This window comes from Mya arenaria, chromosome 4 (genome assembly GCF_026914265.1).
Source record: "Mya arenaria isolate MELC-2E11 chromosome 4, ASM2691426v1".
Lineage (NCBI taxonomy): Eukaryota > Metazoa > Mollusca > Bivalvia > Myida > Myidae > Mya > Mya arenaria.
Genome location: NC_069125.1, coordinates 71,215,378 through 71,230,700, shown reverse-complemented (window position 1 = coordinate 71,230,700; position 15,323 = coordinate 71,215,378). Strand labels below are relative to the sequence as shown.

Sequence of the window (15,323 nt, the reverse complement as noted above, 5' to 3'; positions counted from 1 at the left end):
GAACTTGACGAAATTATATAATTCTTAAACTTTCATATATGTGGTATACCGACTGGCGAAACCATGCGAGTGTGGACTGGCCGTACAGCTGGTGAAGCTAGTCGATGGTACCGCAATGTATGTCACATTTATATTTAATAAACATGTTTATATTTTGCATACTTGCATGTGCCGATGCTGCATATATGCGCGGCATTATTATTTCTAAAAAGCTTACTTATGTATATGTGTGTATTTTTATGATTCTCTATAACACTAAAGTGTTTGTTTGTATATAACATTCTATACTTATGTATAGCCGTTTTCCATTGTATTACGTGATATGAACATTGTATTTGTATAAAATGTCTGCTTTTGTTTTCCGTATAATGCGGAACTTAGCATTTGAAAATAAAAGTTGAAAGTATAGTAAAAGTGAGGACATTATTGGGTATTCATACATTTACGCTCGATATGATACCGAAGTATCACTTTGCACAACTCAAAATGATATCATTACCCAAAACCCTCGGAATTCGGATAACAGCTTATTTTTTACCGTATTATCGGTGCATAAATTTTAAACTGAAATCTGGAATACTATTCAATATCAGTTTTGAATAAAATGTTCAATATTTCCATTGAATGACTTCGGTGAACTGTCATCCGTCGCACGCAATAAGTATTTTTAGTTATTTATTTTATAACCGTTAAAGCTGCACTCTCACAGATTTACCGTTTTTACAACTTTTTTATTTTTTGTCTTGGAAAGAGCAAATTTTTGCGTAAATATCTGTAAACCAATGATATAAGTTTGCTGACATTTTTTTTTTTATTTAAGTTCAAAAATCGATGTTTTATGCATTTTTCTTAAACCATTAGTAATGATTTAAGCCATAAAACATTTTCGAACGGAAATATGAAAATCTGTGATCTGATCTTTTGTTAGCAATCTTTTATCATTGATTTACAGATATTCACGCAAAAATTTGTTCTTACCAAGACAAAAAATAAAAAAAAGTTGTAAATCTGTGAGAGTGCAGCTTTAATAATAAATAATATCACTCGCGAAGCCAGCGAAAATATGAATGCGAATGTATTAGTATTTGGACGAAACGTGTGCATGTGTTTATCACACTCTAACACACGTAGTGTCTGCTAATCATTTTCCCAGATGTTGCATAATAAAATACAAGTACATGAATGTATGTATATATTCTAAAAATATTGTGCCAAATTTGCAATTTGATGAATAGTTAGTTTCATTTCAAGATTAATGTCAATTATGTTTGTTCTCTATTAAAGGTGAATCCGAAACCACGTTATCATCAAGTCAACCTGGTTTAACCTGGGCAAATAGCTCCCAAGTCAAATAGCCCCCAAGTTAAATAGCCCCCATTTTGGCAAACAGCCCTCACACTTTTGGCCAAATAGCCCCCACTTGGAAAAAAATGGTCAAAACGCCCCCAATTTGGTCAAAACGCCCCCATTTTGGTCATATAGCCCCCACTTCTTTTTTATTTGAAATTATATTGGAAGGTAAGTTGTAATATTTTTAAGATATTTGAATGTAAGTTGTAATATTTTTAAGGTATTTCAATGTATATTTGAAGGTAAGTTGTAATATTTTTAAGATATGTGTATATATATCCGTCTGGTCTCAGGACAACGCTTGCAGCGTAACCAGATGGCAGCGTACGTACAGGTCCATGCAGGGACGTGTGTTCGCTGCGTGGGACCTGTACAGATCTGGCGATCTGACCGACACCGGCCTGCTAAAAAACATTTCCTCTATATATGTCCGGCTGAATTGGGCATACATGAAACTCACACAAATATTCCATATGTAGCTTGTTTTACACTGGATGTGCTCAAGTAGGGACACTGCATGGTTGACTTGACTTTTAATATGGAAAAAGAGATAAAATATATTTATTAGCTGTTATGTGATTGTAGTTATGCTATAACTACAAATAAAACGAAGATTTTAACAAAACAACGCTGTCGATATTATCATATTTGTATTTTCACATTCATTTAATGATTTTGACCTGCATTTTGAAATGCGTAGTATTGTATGTCCGTATGAAGTACATTATGAAACAGTTATATCATCTTATCATTACGATATGTTGCGTTTTTATGCCACATTTGCAAATTTGCACTAGTGGTATGTTTTGGACGCGATTATATGGTAATTGATAACATTGACTTTTTTTTAATAAAATGACATTAGTTTGTGTTGAAAAGAACATAAGACATAATGATGAAGCTAATTTTATTCACGTAAGATATCAATATCAATATTTATTACAACTCTTATTCACTAAGCGATATTATGTTGCAGTAATTGAAGAGAAATAAAAATGTTGTCCTGTCAGAAAACATTTAAACTGCACGTATTCACGTTGTTTTTTTCATCCTTAAAATATTAAGAATCATGAATGTGTTAACTTCCAAAGTATCAGCTGAAATAAGAGTTTGATTATAGCTTTTCATGATAATTTAATGTATTTGAAATTTTAGCAATCCATGTTTATAGCATAGAGTCTCAAAGAAAGGACAAATAGATAAATGAACTGAAAAAGAAGAAAAGAATATTTAAAAAATGGGGTATTTTTCATACTCTGGCCTTGAAATGATCATTCCATGTACCTTGAAGTGTTCAATGTTGTATGTAATTATTTATTTTTTTATATATATTCTTGTTGTTCCTTAATTTTGGAACAAGCCGATTTTTGCGAAAATGCATGGAAACCAGTTATATAAGAATGCTGACAAAAAAAAATAGATCGCAGATTTTTATATTCAAGTTCAAAAATTGATGTTTTAAGCATTTCGGTTTAAGCCATAAAACATTAATTTTCGAACGGGAATATGCGATCTAATATTTTGTCAGCATCTTTTATCACTGGTTTGCAGATATTTATGCAATAATTTGCTTTTTCCAAGACAAAAAATAAAAAGTTGTCAAAACAATAAATCTGTGAGAGTGCAGCTTTAAGTTTGATGCGTAATCAATATTGATATAAAGAAACACACCAAAAAAAACCCCAAAAACTTATGACTTAGAAACATTTAAAATGTAGATTCGATGTAATAATATATTATTTATAAGTCATATTTTAAAACGTTTGTTATTCTTACTTGGTAAAATTTTCAGATATATACCATGTGTTAATTGCACTTTATTTTGTAAAAATAAAGGTTTAAAAGTGTTTTGGAATAACATAAGTATGCATACATACATATAAAAAATGAAAAAAGTGGGGGCGTTTTTTGGGGGCTATTTGACCAATTTTAAAATGTGTGTGGGGGCTATTTGACCAAAATGGGGGCTTTTTGACTTGGGGGCTATTTGACTTGGGGGCTATTTGACTAGGAAGCAAATTAGCGAAGTCATGAATTATATTAGTCGCCATTCTAATCTAATAAATTTAGGGCTACCATACTACGTATTTTGTCTATAAACCAAAGAATGTATATTAGTCGATATAATCATCCATGCATAAAATTACTATTAATTAATGCACATCATGATGTGCGCCTATCATGACTTCTTAGTGACTGCACTTGGGAGTAGGATGTGTTATTGGTCTCAGCTATGTACACAGATAAAATTCGCGTAACCAGACTGTAACGTGTAGATAATGGTAGGAGTTCAAGTGTCTGTGATATGAAAGTCCATTCAGTTTGAACATCTTTAGCCATGGCGGAAGGACTTCGTTACAAGGATAAGGTTACTATAGTGACAGGAGGCAGTAAGGGAATTGGGCGTGGTTGCGTCGAGGTGTTTGGTAAGTGATGCATGGATATTCACGTTTCCATTGTAAATATGCAACTTTCTTTATGTAAACAAGATCAGTATAACTCTATTAATTTCCTTTTTTTTCTTTAAAGTGCCTTACTATTTCAGTTCGGGCTGGATCAAATGTCGTATTCTGTTCAAGAGGAGGTAAGTGGCTACATCATGTGTATTAGATGAATTTATATCATAGTTTAAGTTTCATCTGCTTTACAATGGAATCACATTTTACCACTCAACTCCATCATAAAGTATTTGCCTCGCTAAGGCGAAAGAAATGATAAATGTTTGTTTCCGACTTCATTGCAAAAAAGTTAAGGGTACATAATGTTTTTATGCCCACGAACGCGGGACTGCGTCCTTCCGTCCGATTTATGTTCGTGTCTGTAACTTTGCTTGCACAGTGGAATCGTTTTCACTTACACAGATGAGATGCAAGGCATAAAGACGACGTATCACGCGCAAGATCCCTGTCTCTACCCCTTAGGTCAAGATCCTAGTTAAAGGTGGTTCATTATGGAATGCTGAATATATATGCACGGGGGTCGTGTCCATGCTGTGACTTTCCAAGTCTTTTTGAAATAGACCGGCAAATATAACCATGGGTTATATTAAGATAACAAGGCTCAAGTTTTCGCAGCTCGTTAGGCGCTTAAATATACAGTTCTTGTGATGTTGTTTTTACTAAAATTGTGTCATTATATATAATTTGAACACTAAAACACGTCATTTTGTATGGGTCCATTTTGAAAGCGTCTTTATCGTTAATGGGTCAGGTGCGAAATATTTCAAAAAGTTTGAAACCGGAAACAAGCTTATATGCAATTCTAATTGCAACTCAAAATTGCAACTTTTATCAATTGCATACATTATTGTGGCATATATCTTCAAGCATGTATGTAGATGTTCCACATACGCACACGGTGGAGAACCCACGTGACTTATTTGGTAAAGTGCACGGCAACAAATGTCAACAAGTCTTGATTCAGGTAAGGTTTTTAAAGATAACTTTCTTAATATTTGGAGAATTTTTGTGAAATATAGACCATAAACCCCGCATTTAAGAGCTCTATCCACGGTAATAAAAAACTTTCTCTAATATCCTTAAAGTTTTCCTGAAAATCTTGACCAACTGATTTCTCAGAGTTGAAATCTAAGGCAAAGTACACGGCTTTTGACAAATCTTCCGGTTTACTTCATGTTATCCGTAAATAATTCATACACAAATCTTATTTTAAGAAAGTTTTATGTATTTTATAGTTTTCAGCGTGTATTGTTTAACTTCAAGTTATTTCAAAGGTAAAAATGAACTAACACCAAATTGATAAAGTACACGGGCATTTTAGGATGATAAAGTACACGGTCATTTTAGTTTATGTTTGAAAGTAGAGTGCGGTTTACAAACTAATCGTTATATAAGCATTTTCTATTCGTGAAGTCAGAATGTATAGTGTTTAGTTTTTATTTAAGTTGTATCCATAAATTTTGCATTATAACGCACACCTAAATAACTAAATGTTTAGCAATCATATTTAATGAGGAGTTGAAAGATAGTCTATGGAATAATTGAAGAGAAAGTCTGCCATTATAAGTTCGATTACTTTTAAATATGCAGATCAATACAGAATCATACATACATTTCTTCAAAAATCAGATAGTTTTACTTATAAATTATAATCTGGACTGACGGCGAATAAAACATCTCTGTAGTTTGCGGTCTGTTTGTGGTGATTATAAATTTCATGAATATTCCTATTTTGATGTGATATAAAACAATAAAATAGGCACATCACAATTAGTTTATATATATTTCCACATTTAAAGCATATTGTTCATACCTTTCAGGTAACACTGAATCTTTTATTTGGTTCAGTCTGAACAAATATTATCTGATCTACATCAGTAAAACTGCGGTCGTTCGAACAATACAGACAGGAACTCATTGTAAAGATGGAGGCTCCGAGTAAGATGGGAAACAGCAAGGAGGAATGAGAGCACACTATATTACCAACTTACAGGCTAGGACTAAGACTTGAACATATAGATTAGAGCTGAACATGGGACATTAGAATGTTCTAGACTAAAGGCTTTATTGTGATTACAAAATAATTGTGTTTCAAAGCTTGCTGAATTATATAAGATACATGCAGTTAAGAGTTTATAGGACACCAATGGGAAAATGACAACAATGCATCTCTAAACCTTGTGAAAATGTTTTATGCTCAATCCGTTTTCATACTAATTTTACACTGCAATGTTTTCAGTACTGTAAGACAAACGAACATTTTGAAAGAGCACCATTTGGTAACAGTACGTTTTGCTATTTATCTTAATAAAATGTTGAACTCATCAAAACGTTATTTCAACTCAGAAACATACTGGAATGCACTTCTAACTAGACCATTGTGATCTTTCAATGTGTCCTGATTAGGTGTGTTTCGCCTTAACGTGCCTGCTGAGTCCAGATTTGAACTTGAATGCTGAGCGACACTGTAGACATTTGTGACGTGTCATACCCCTGTATCTAGTAGAAATCTGGTCACTGAGATTGGTCGTGTCACCCAGTTTGAACCCACACACACAGGTTAGCTTCAATTGGCCGATTCGCGTCTTTCGTGTATCTTCAAGTCTTGCAAGGGTAGTTTTGCCACACTATTTGCAAACGTGCAACTTTGTCTCGTGATTGCTGCACCTATAAAAAAACATGTGCTGTCACAAGTTAGCGAGAAATGCTGGCAATGTCAGTACTTGAATATAATTTATAAAAAAACACCATATAACTGCCACGCAATGAGTGTTTGATCGTGTAATCAGCACCATAAATCTGAACGACCCTGTCCACTGAAACATGGTGGACCACATTATTATGTGAAAAACGCAACCCCCTAAAGAACGTTGAAAACACAGTCAGACGACGGCAAATCTTAACCTCTACACGAGGGGAGTCATAATAAAAGTATAACTATAAGTATATTCTTATTTCTCGGCGAAAAAAAGCTAAAAACTAACCTGTGTCTGTGTAAACACATTCCCGCAAAAACGATGGCAATCGACCAGAATGCCTTCTATCGTGGTCTACTAGATGTTGTTTTTATGCTCCCGAAGGTGGGCATATTAAAATCGCACCGTCCGTCCGGCTCTGTAACTTTCCCTTGTATGGACAGATTTTAAAATAACTTGCCACATGTGTTCCACATACCAAGACGACGTGTGGCGTGCAAGACTCGTGTCCCTACCTCAAAGGTCAAGGTCACACTTAGTGTTTATTCACAATGGAGTGCTGCATATAAGGACATAGAGTATAGGTTGTCGTGTCCGGGCTGTAACTTTCTCTTGTATGGACAGATTTTAAAATAACTTGCCACATGTGTACCACATACCAAGACGACGTGTCGCCTGCAAGACCCGTGTCCCTACCTCAAAGGTCAAGGTCACACTTAGTGTTTATTCACAATGGAGTGCTGCATTATATATGATAAGGACATAGAGTACAGGTTGTCGTGTCCGGGCTGTAACTTTCCCTTGTATGGACAGATTTTAAAATAACTTGCCACATGTGTTCCACATACCAAGACGACGTGTCGCGTGCAAGACCCGTGTCCCTACCTCAAAGGTCAAGGTCACACTTAGTGTTAATTCACAATGGAGTGCTGCATATAAGGACATAGAGTATAGGTTGTCGTGTCCGGGCTGTAACTTTCTCGTGTATGGACAGATTTTAAAATAACTTGCCACATGTGTTCCACATACCAAGACGACGTGTCGCCTGCAAGACCCGTGTCCCTACCTCAAAGGTCAAGGTCACACTTAGTGTTTATTTACAATGGAGTGCTGCATATAAGGACATAGAGTATAGGTTGTCGTGTCCGGGCTGTGACTTTCTCGTGTATGGACAGATTTTAAAATAACTTGCCACATGTGTTCCACATACCAAGACGACGTGTCGTGTGCAAGACCCGTGTCCCTGCCTCAAAGGTCAAGGTCACACATAGTGTTTATTCACAATGCAGACAACGCGAAAACTTTTCCTTCTTCACAGGACATTGCGACAGGTAAACACTGAAAGTTTACCTGTCGCACCAAATTTTTACCTGTCGCAATGTTACAAACAGTATTCAGTAACATCAGCCTAAACCTTGATTTAATAAGCCTCTTTTTTAAATAAGTTTTGTAATTCCCCATTATAACAGGTTTAGATCCTTTTGGTTAGATTTGTCCTACAGTACTATAATAAATTACAAAAAAAGGCCAAACATAATGTAAACAAAATCTTATAAATGTCATAATTTTTTTCTTCCCTTGCCTCCCCAATAAAAACTCATATCTGGTTCGTCTACCCATGAAACAGCTAGATCTTACACTTAATTCATCTTTAAATTAAAGATACAATAGGGTTATAAAATGTTACGAATTGTACTACAAGTCAAACTCAGGCACATTTATGCAAAAACGAAAGTAGAGTTCTTGTTATTGGCAATGTTAAACAGAGCGGAAAGAAAGTCAGCTCGGTTTATTAATCATCATATTTAAATTAACACGATTGCCGGGAACCACTACATAACGGAATTTTGTAATTTCCGAACATTTCCGTAAAATAAAAGTATTAGAGTACCAGCTGAAATCGGAACCTTACGCGTTTTATCGGCTTTTACGGAAACATGTTGAAACGGGGTTTACAAATAGTGAAACACGGATTAACACGCTGAATAATCATGATATAAAAATAACTCTGAACATTTATTTAGAAACTGAAAGTAAATTTTCCGAAAATTAAACGGTGCTGACTTTAATTTTTCACCGGACAGTGTGACCGACCAACACAAAAGTTTCGTCGGTCAAAATTGAAATATACCGGACATGTCCGACTGTCCGACGGACATTCGCATTGTCTGACAATGGAGTGCTGCATATAAGGACATAGAGTATAGGTTGTCGTGTCCGGGTTGTAACTTTCCCTTGTATGGACAGGTTTAAAAAAAACTTGACACTTTTGTTCCACATACCAAGACGACGTGTCGCCTGCAAGACCCGTGTCCCTACCTCAAAGGTCAAGGTCACACTTAGTGTTTATTCACAATGGAGTGTTGCATATAAGGACATAGAGTATAGGTTGTCGTGTCAGGGCTGTTACTTTCCCTTGTATGGACAGATTTTAAAATCACTTGCTACATGTGTTCCACATACGAAGACAACGTGTCGTGTGCAAGACCCATGTCCCTACCTCTAAGGTGAAAGATACACTTAAGTGTTTATTCACAAGGGAATTCTGAATATAAGGACATAACAGTGTAGGTTGTCAAGTATGGGTGGTATTTTTTTATGTTCAGAGGCAATTTAAAATAACTTGCCATATGTATTTGACACGTAAAGGCAAGATCAACTTTTCATGTACTGACCTTGTTCGTAGGTCAATGTCACATTCGGGGGCATTCGTCACATACTGTGACAGCTCTTGTTTTATTTTGAAATGCCATTCCGCATTCTTTGCATAAAGTCGGAGTCTTCATATTCTGAAATGAAACAAATGTCACAAAATTATAAGTCGTTCAAATCAGCTAGCAATAGAAGACATTAAAAGTACAAGAACACTTTTCTTCCTCAAAATTGACAAAATGAAGAGTTATTAAGCAGTTATGTGTTACTGTTTACCATGTATAATGAATACAAACACGTTTTACATATACGATACGAAAAAGAAGTGGAACTCCCTTTACAAAAACTTCAAGCCCTTTATATGTCAATTGCGAGTATATTGTTTAAATACGGGACTGAATTTTAGTGTGATGACACATGTTTCCATGATTCATGAAAATGAGCCCATCATTTAGGCGACACGCGTTCATTCTTCCATTATCACTCCATTACAATGCGTCTTTTCAAACATGGAACAATGTTCAATAATGAATTTTAAGAATAGAAATAATAAATATATTTATAATAACTCGTTTTAGCACCACTCAGTGAAATAATTAGTATATACACTGAAGGTTGCAAACGACCATGTACTTTATCAAACCTAAAATGTCCGTGTACTTTATCAATTTGGTTTTAGCTCATTTTCACCTTTGAAATAACTATAAGAAGTTCAACAATACACGCTGAAAACTTTAAAATAAATAAAATTTGCTTAAAATAAGATTTTTGTATGAATTATTTACGGATAACATGAAGTAAACCGATAGATTTGTCAAAAGCCGTGTACATTGCCTTAGATTTCAACTCTGAGAAATCAGTTGGTCAAGATTTTCAGGAAAACTTTAAGATATTAGAGAAAGTTCTTTTTTACCGTGGATAGAGCTCTTAAATGCGGGGTTTATGGTCTTTATTTCACAAAAATTCTCCAAATATTAAGAAAGTTATCTTTAAAAACCTTACCTGAATCGAGACTTGTTGACATTTGTTGCCGTGCACTTTACCAAATAAGTCACGTGGGTTCTCCACCGTGACGCACCTCATGAGGCATTTTATCTCGTAGTACCTTATTTAGCATGTTTTCACGTAGGTATCATTTTAAGACTTATTCTAACGTATTAACCTTACTTGGACATATTCTCCCGTATAAACACCTTATTCATGCTTGTTTTTCCTCATTCGCCACATTCAGTCATATTCTACCCATACACCTTATTTAAACATGTATTCTCCATACACCTTCATCAGTCATGTACTCCCCATACACCTTGTTTAAACATGTATTGCGCAAACATTCAGGCATGTACTATCCATACACGTTATTCAGGCATGTACTACCTATACACGTTATTCAGTCATGTACTCCCCATACACCTTGTTCAGTCATGTACTCCCCATACACCTTGTTCAGTCATGTAATCCCCATACACCTTGTTCAGTCATGTAATCCCCATACACCTTGTTCAGTCATGTACTACCCATAAACCTTGTTCAGTCATGTAATCCCCATACACCTTGTTCAGTCATGTACTCCCCATACACCTTGTTCAGTCATGTACTCCCCATACACCTTGTTCAGTCATGTACTCCCCATACACCTTGTTCAGTCATGTACTCCCCATACACCTTGTTCAGTCATGTAATCCCCATACACCTTGTTCAGTCATGTACTCCCCATACACCTTGTTCAGTCATGTAATCCCCATACACCTTGTTCAGTCATGTACTACCCATACACCTTCATCAGTCATGTACTCCCCATACACCTTGTTTAAACATGTATTGCGCAAACTCAGGCTCATTCAGTCATGTACTACCCATACACGTTATTCAGGCATGTACTACCTATACACGTTATTCAGTCATGTACTCCCCATACACCGGATTCAGTCATGTACTCCCCATAAACCTTGTTCAGTCATGTACTCCCCATACACCTTGTTCAGTCATGTACTCCCCATACACCTTGTTCAGTCATGTACTCCCCATACACCTTGTTCAGTCATGTACTCCCCATACACCTTGTTCAGTCATGTACTACCCATAAACCTTGTTCAGTCATGTACTACCCATACACCTTGTTCAGTCATGTACTCCCCATATACCTTGTTCAGTCATGTAATCCCCATACACCGGATTCAGTCATGTAATCCCTATACACCTTGTTCAGTCATGTACTACCCATACACCTTGTTCAGTCATGTACTCCCCATAAACCTTGTTCAGTCATGTACTCCCCATATACCTTGTTCAGTCATGTACTCCCCATACACCTTGTTCAGTCATGTAATCCCCATACACCGGATTCAGTCATGTAATCCCCATACACCTTGTTCAGTCATGTAATCCCCATACACCTTGTTCAGTCATGTACTCCCCATACACCTTGTTCAGTCATGTACTCCCCATACACCTTGTTCAGTCATGTAATCCCCATATACCTTGTTCAGTCATGTACTCCCCATACACCTTGTTCAGTCATGTACTCCCCATACACCTTGTTCAGTCATGTACTCCCCATACACCTTGTTCAGTCATGTACTCCCCATACACCTTGTTCAGTCATGTACTCCCCATACACCTGATTCAGTCATGTACTCCCCATACACCTTGTTCAGTCATGTAATCCCCATACACCTTGTTCAGTCATGTAATCCCCATACACTTTGTTCAGTCATGTACTCCCCATACACCTTATTCAGTCATGTACTACCCATACACCTGATTCAGTCAAGAACTACCCATACAATTGATTCAGTCATGTACTCCCCATACACCTTATTCAGGCATGTACTACCCATATTCCTTGTTTAAACATGTATTCACCATACACCTTGTTTAAACATGTATTCCCCATACATCGTGTTTAAACATGTATTGCCCATACACCTTATTCAGGCATGTACTACCCATACACCTTGTTTAAACATCTATTATCCATACACCTTGTTTAAACATGTAATCCCTATACACTTTGTTTAAACATGTATTCCCTCGGATGATACACATTATTCAGGCATGCACTCCCCATACACCTTATTCAGGCATGTATTCCCCATACACCTTGTTTAAACATGTATTCCCCATACACATAATTCAAGCATGCACTCCCCATACACCTTATTCAGGCATGTACTACCCATGCACCTGGTTTAAACATGTATTCCCCATACACCTTGTTTAAACATGTATTCCCCATACACTTTATTCAGTCATGTATTACCCATTCACATTATTCAAACGATTTATTTAGGCATGATATCCCGTAGTCAACGTATTAAGGCTAGATTTCCCGTTTGCGCTTCATTTCTTCAAGTTCAAAGAAATTTGTTCTCATAAATACACCATCTTTGGCACGATCTTCAGATTGTTGTATAAGATATAATAAGAATAAAAACATATAAAAGAATAATGAAAGTTGTGGTGGTGGTTGTGGTGGTCTTGACGGTAGTAGTAGAAGTGCATTGTCATCTGTTCGATAAAGTGTTATTATTTACAATAGAGGCGGAGGGGCGGGAGCTGGAAACCCAGATGAACGCTGAGGGTCCAGGAAGTGCAGTGTTCGTGCGCTGTGACATGACCAGTGAGGACGACATCAAGGTAACAATGGCCACTTGTCGACGCTTGCAGGCATAAACGGCGTTCCTTTTGGAGATAAATATTTCACAGGCGCACAATAAAGGTCGATGCATTTTTGTTTTATTATGCATAATTATGTTTTACTCATTTGACTTTAATGATCAGAGCAAAAAAGCACAAGATTTATGTACATATTCAAAAATATTAACCAAACGCAATTGGGTTTTTCAGTTAAAAGCCAAGTGGCCATAAATTCACCAGTCAAAACACGCCAACATATCGCTAATCTTTTTTATCTGTAGACAATTTCTTTTTTATCATTCAAGTTAAATAAGTAAAACATAATAGCTCTAATGCATTAAAATTAAAAAAAATTTTTTTGCATCAACCGATACGTCTTTGAGCTCCGCGTTCGTTTTAATCCGTTGCAATATCATGGCAAACAATGTGTGTGTGTGTGTGTGTGTGTTTTACTTATTTATTATTTTTGTTCAATGAAATGTGTTAAACAAAAGGCCTTCTTTTCTGTGATCCCTGCTTATGTTACGAGTTCTTACCACCGCACCTGTTTCTAAGGAATTTCAGTAATGACTATATATAAGTGAAAATCTCACACTATGTAGCATCGCAACGACTTAAATCAACCTTGAATGTCGTATTTCTGAATTTTCAGAATTTGATAAACACTGCAGTTAAGAAGTTTGGAAGAATCGACTGTGTTATAAATAACGCCGGGCAGCGTATGTATTTCAACGTTCTATATTTATGAGGGAGTTGAAATTTTCAAGTGGTCTTTAGTTATTAAATAATAACTTATTATGAAACCATTTGAAGTCAGTGTATTAATCCCGACTTCCGTACCTGCAGATCCTCCAGTAATGCGAATTGACGACATCTCGGCGGATGACTTCAAGAGCCTGCTCAACGTTAACCTCGTCAGCTACTTCCTCGTTGCTAAGGTAATGCAAATGTAAAGCCATGTACATGAATACACTTTCATACAATAGTTGATCATTTTATCAAAACACAAGTTATTCAATTTGTTATATTAATTAGAAACTTTATTCTGTTTTTCTTTTCGTTTCGTTCAGTACTCCTTGCCGTACCTGCGACAGACCAAGGGATGTATTATTCAGGACTCGAGTCTCGTGGCGGACATCGGACAGCCAGGATCCTGCACCTACGTCGCCTCAAAGGTAACCATTCTTCCAAACGTTCTACATATGTGTCTTCTCATTTGCAATCTCTAACCTCACTCCGTCACTTGTCGACTTGGTTTCATCAGCAGCTTATACGGTGTTGTCCTGATTAAAACGGCACATGCTGTTTTTAGGGTGGTATCACGTCTCTCACCAAAGCGCTGGCAATAGATGAATCTATACACGGTGTACGCGTCAATACGTATGTTGTTTCATTATCATTTCTGTCGACACGCACTTGCTGCATTGTATTTAATTGAAATGAACTGACAAAATATGATCAGAATATCGTACATTTGTCTTGATGACACAACTGTAACTCAGTGCTGTTACTGTATGCAGGTTTTCTCCCGGGAACGTGTGGACGCCGATGTGGGAGGACGGCGCTAACAAGACACCAGATCCGGAGAAGTGCCGCAGAAACGGAGAAAACGCCCAGGTAAGCTTTTCAAATTGCTCGAATTTCTGTACTTACACATGTGATCTGTGATACAGCCGGTATAATCCGTTGTGGTAGCCAAGGGGTGTTTAGTACGTCTGTTTTTGGACGAAAAGAAGACGTCTGTTTTTGGACGGAAAGAAAACGTCTGTTTTTGGACAGAAAGAAGAGTAATTGTCCTAACCTGACTGTCCCCGATGTCGGCGTGCTTGCAAAGAATTAAAGTTGCTTGTACTTCTCACATGAACAATCATTTTAGCTATGATAATAATCATAAAAAGACGAACGTTATGCTGCTCTAGTTCATGCCAGCTCTGCGAAATAAACAACACATTCTAGTGCAATCGCGTGATTTGAAATCATTTCACTCTGTTTTAATTCAAACTAAACTTCATAAACTTGTATTTTAGGAAAAATAGAAATCTTTAAAATAAATTTAGCTTGATGATTTTAGCTTGACTGAAATGCGTGTCTATTTTACTCGACAGCTGCTGGGTCGGTTTGGGACGATCGAGGAGTGTGGGCGGGCGTGCCTGTTTCTAGCCGCCGACGCCACTTTCTGTACCGGCATCAATATCCCTCTCACCGGCGGCGCCGAGCTCAGCTACGGGATGAAGAACCAACTTGCCAAGGACTCCGCGGACTTTGTATGAGATGCGGACGTAACCGATAGTGTAAGCTGAGTGCGTGTTCTGTTAATTGTTCATTGTGTGCTATGTCACCATTGTACTTCAAACGAAATAATTGAATAAATAAGTAACATATCTTATCGAAACCTTTTCAACGTTTCAGGAAAGAGGTGATAGAAACTTGGTACATTCGGAACTGACTTGTTACTGATGTTTTTTTTCATCATTTTCTGCTTGTTTAAATAAACATGAATTTAAGACCTACGACACTTCTTGCATTG

At 36.7% G+C, this 15,323-nt stretch overlaps 1 protein-coding gene across 3 annotated transcripts; it reads left to right on the top strand.

The window, feature by feature from the left end:
* The first annotated feature begins 3,429 nt into the window (after positions 1–3,429).
* Positions 3,430–15,307, top strand: LOC128231796 (17-beta-hydroxysteroid dehydrogenase 14-like). Of its 3 annotated transcripts, XM_052944994.1 has the most exons (11): positions 3,430–3,776; positions 3,896–3,934; positions 4,212–4,271; positions 12,699–12,796; positions 13,449–13,515; positions 13,643–13,734; positions 13,867–13,971; positions 14,109–14,176; positions 14,317–14,413; positions 14,902–15,087; positions 15,206–15,307. In XM_052944994.1, exons 1-10 carry the CDS (start codon positions 3,689–3,691, stop codon positions 15,064–15,066), a joined length of 879 nt encoding a protein of 292 aa, XP_052800954.1. In that variant the 5' UTR covers positions 3,430–3,688; the 3' UTR covers positions 15,067–15,087; positions 15,206–15,307. The 3 variants fall into 3 exon arrangements, with proteins under 3 accessions (XP_052800954.1, XP_052800953.1, XP_052800955.1); XM_052944993.1 differs by having other exon boundaries at positions 3,433–3,776; positions 14,902–15,307; XM_052944995.1 differs by lacking the exon at positions 4,212–4,271 and having other exon boundaries at positions 3,450–3,776; positions 14,902–15,307.
* Positions 15,308–15,323: the final 16 nt, after the last annotated feature.

Coding starts and splice junctions, on each gene's coding strand:
- LOC128231796 (XM_052944994.1), top strand. CDS start 3,689: ATGGCGGAAGGACTTCGTTACAAGGATAAGGTTACTATAGTGACAGGA. Junction 4,272..12,698: donor TCCCTGTCTCTACCCCTTAG/GTCAAGATCCTA, acceptor TATTTACAATAG/AGGCGGAGGGGCGGGAGCTG. Junction 13,972..14,108: donor GCACCTACGTCGCCTCAAAG/GTAACCATTCTT, acceptor TGCTGTTTTTAG/GGTGGTATCACGTCTCTCAC.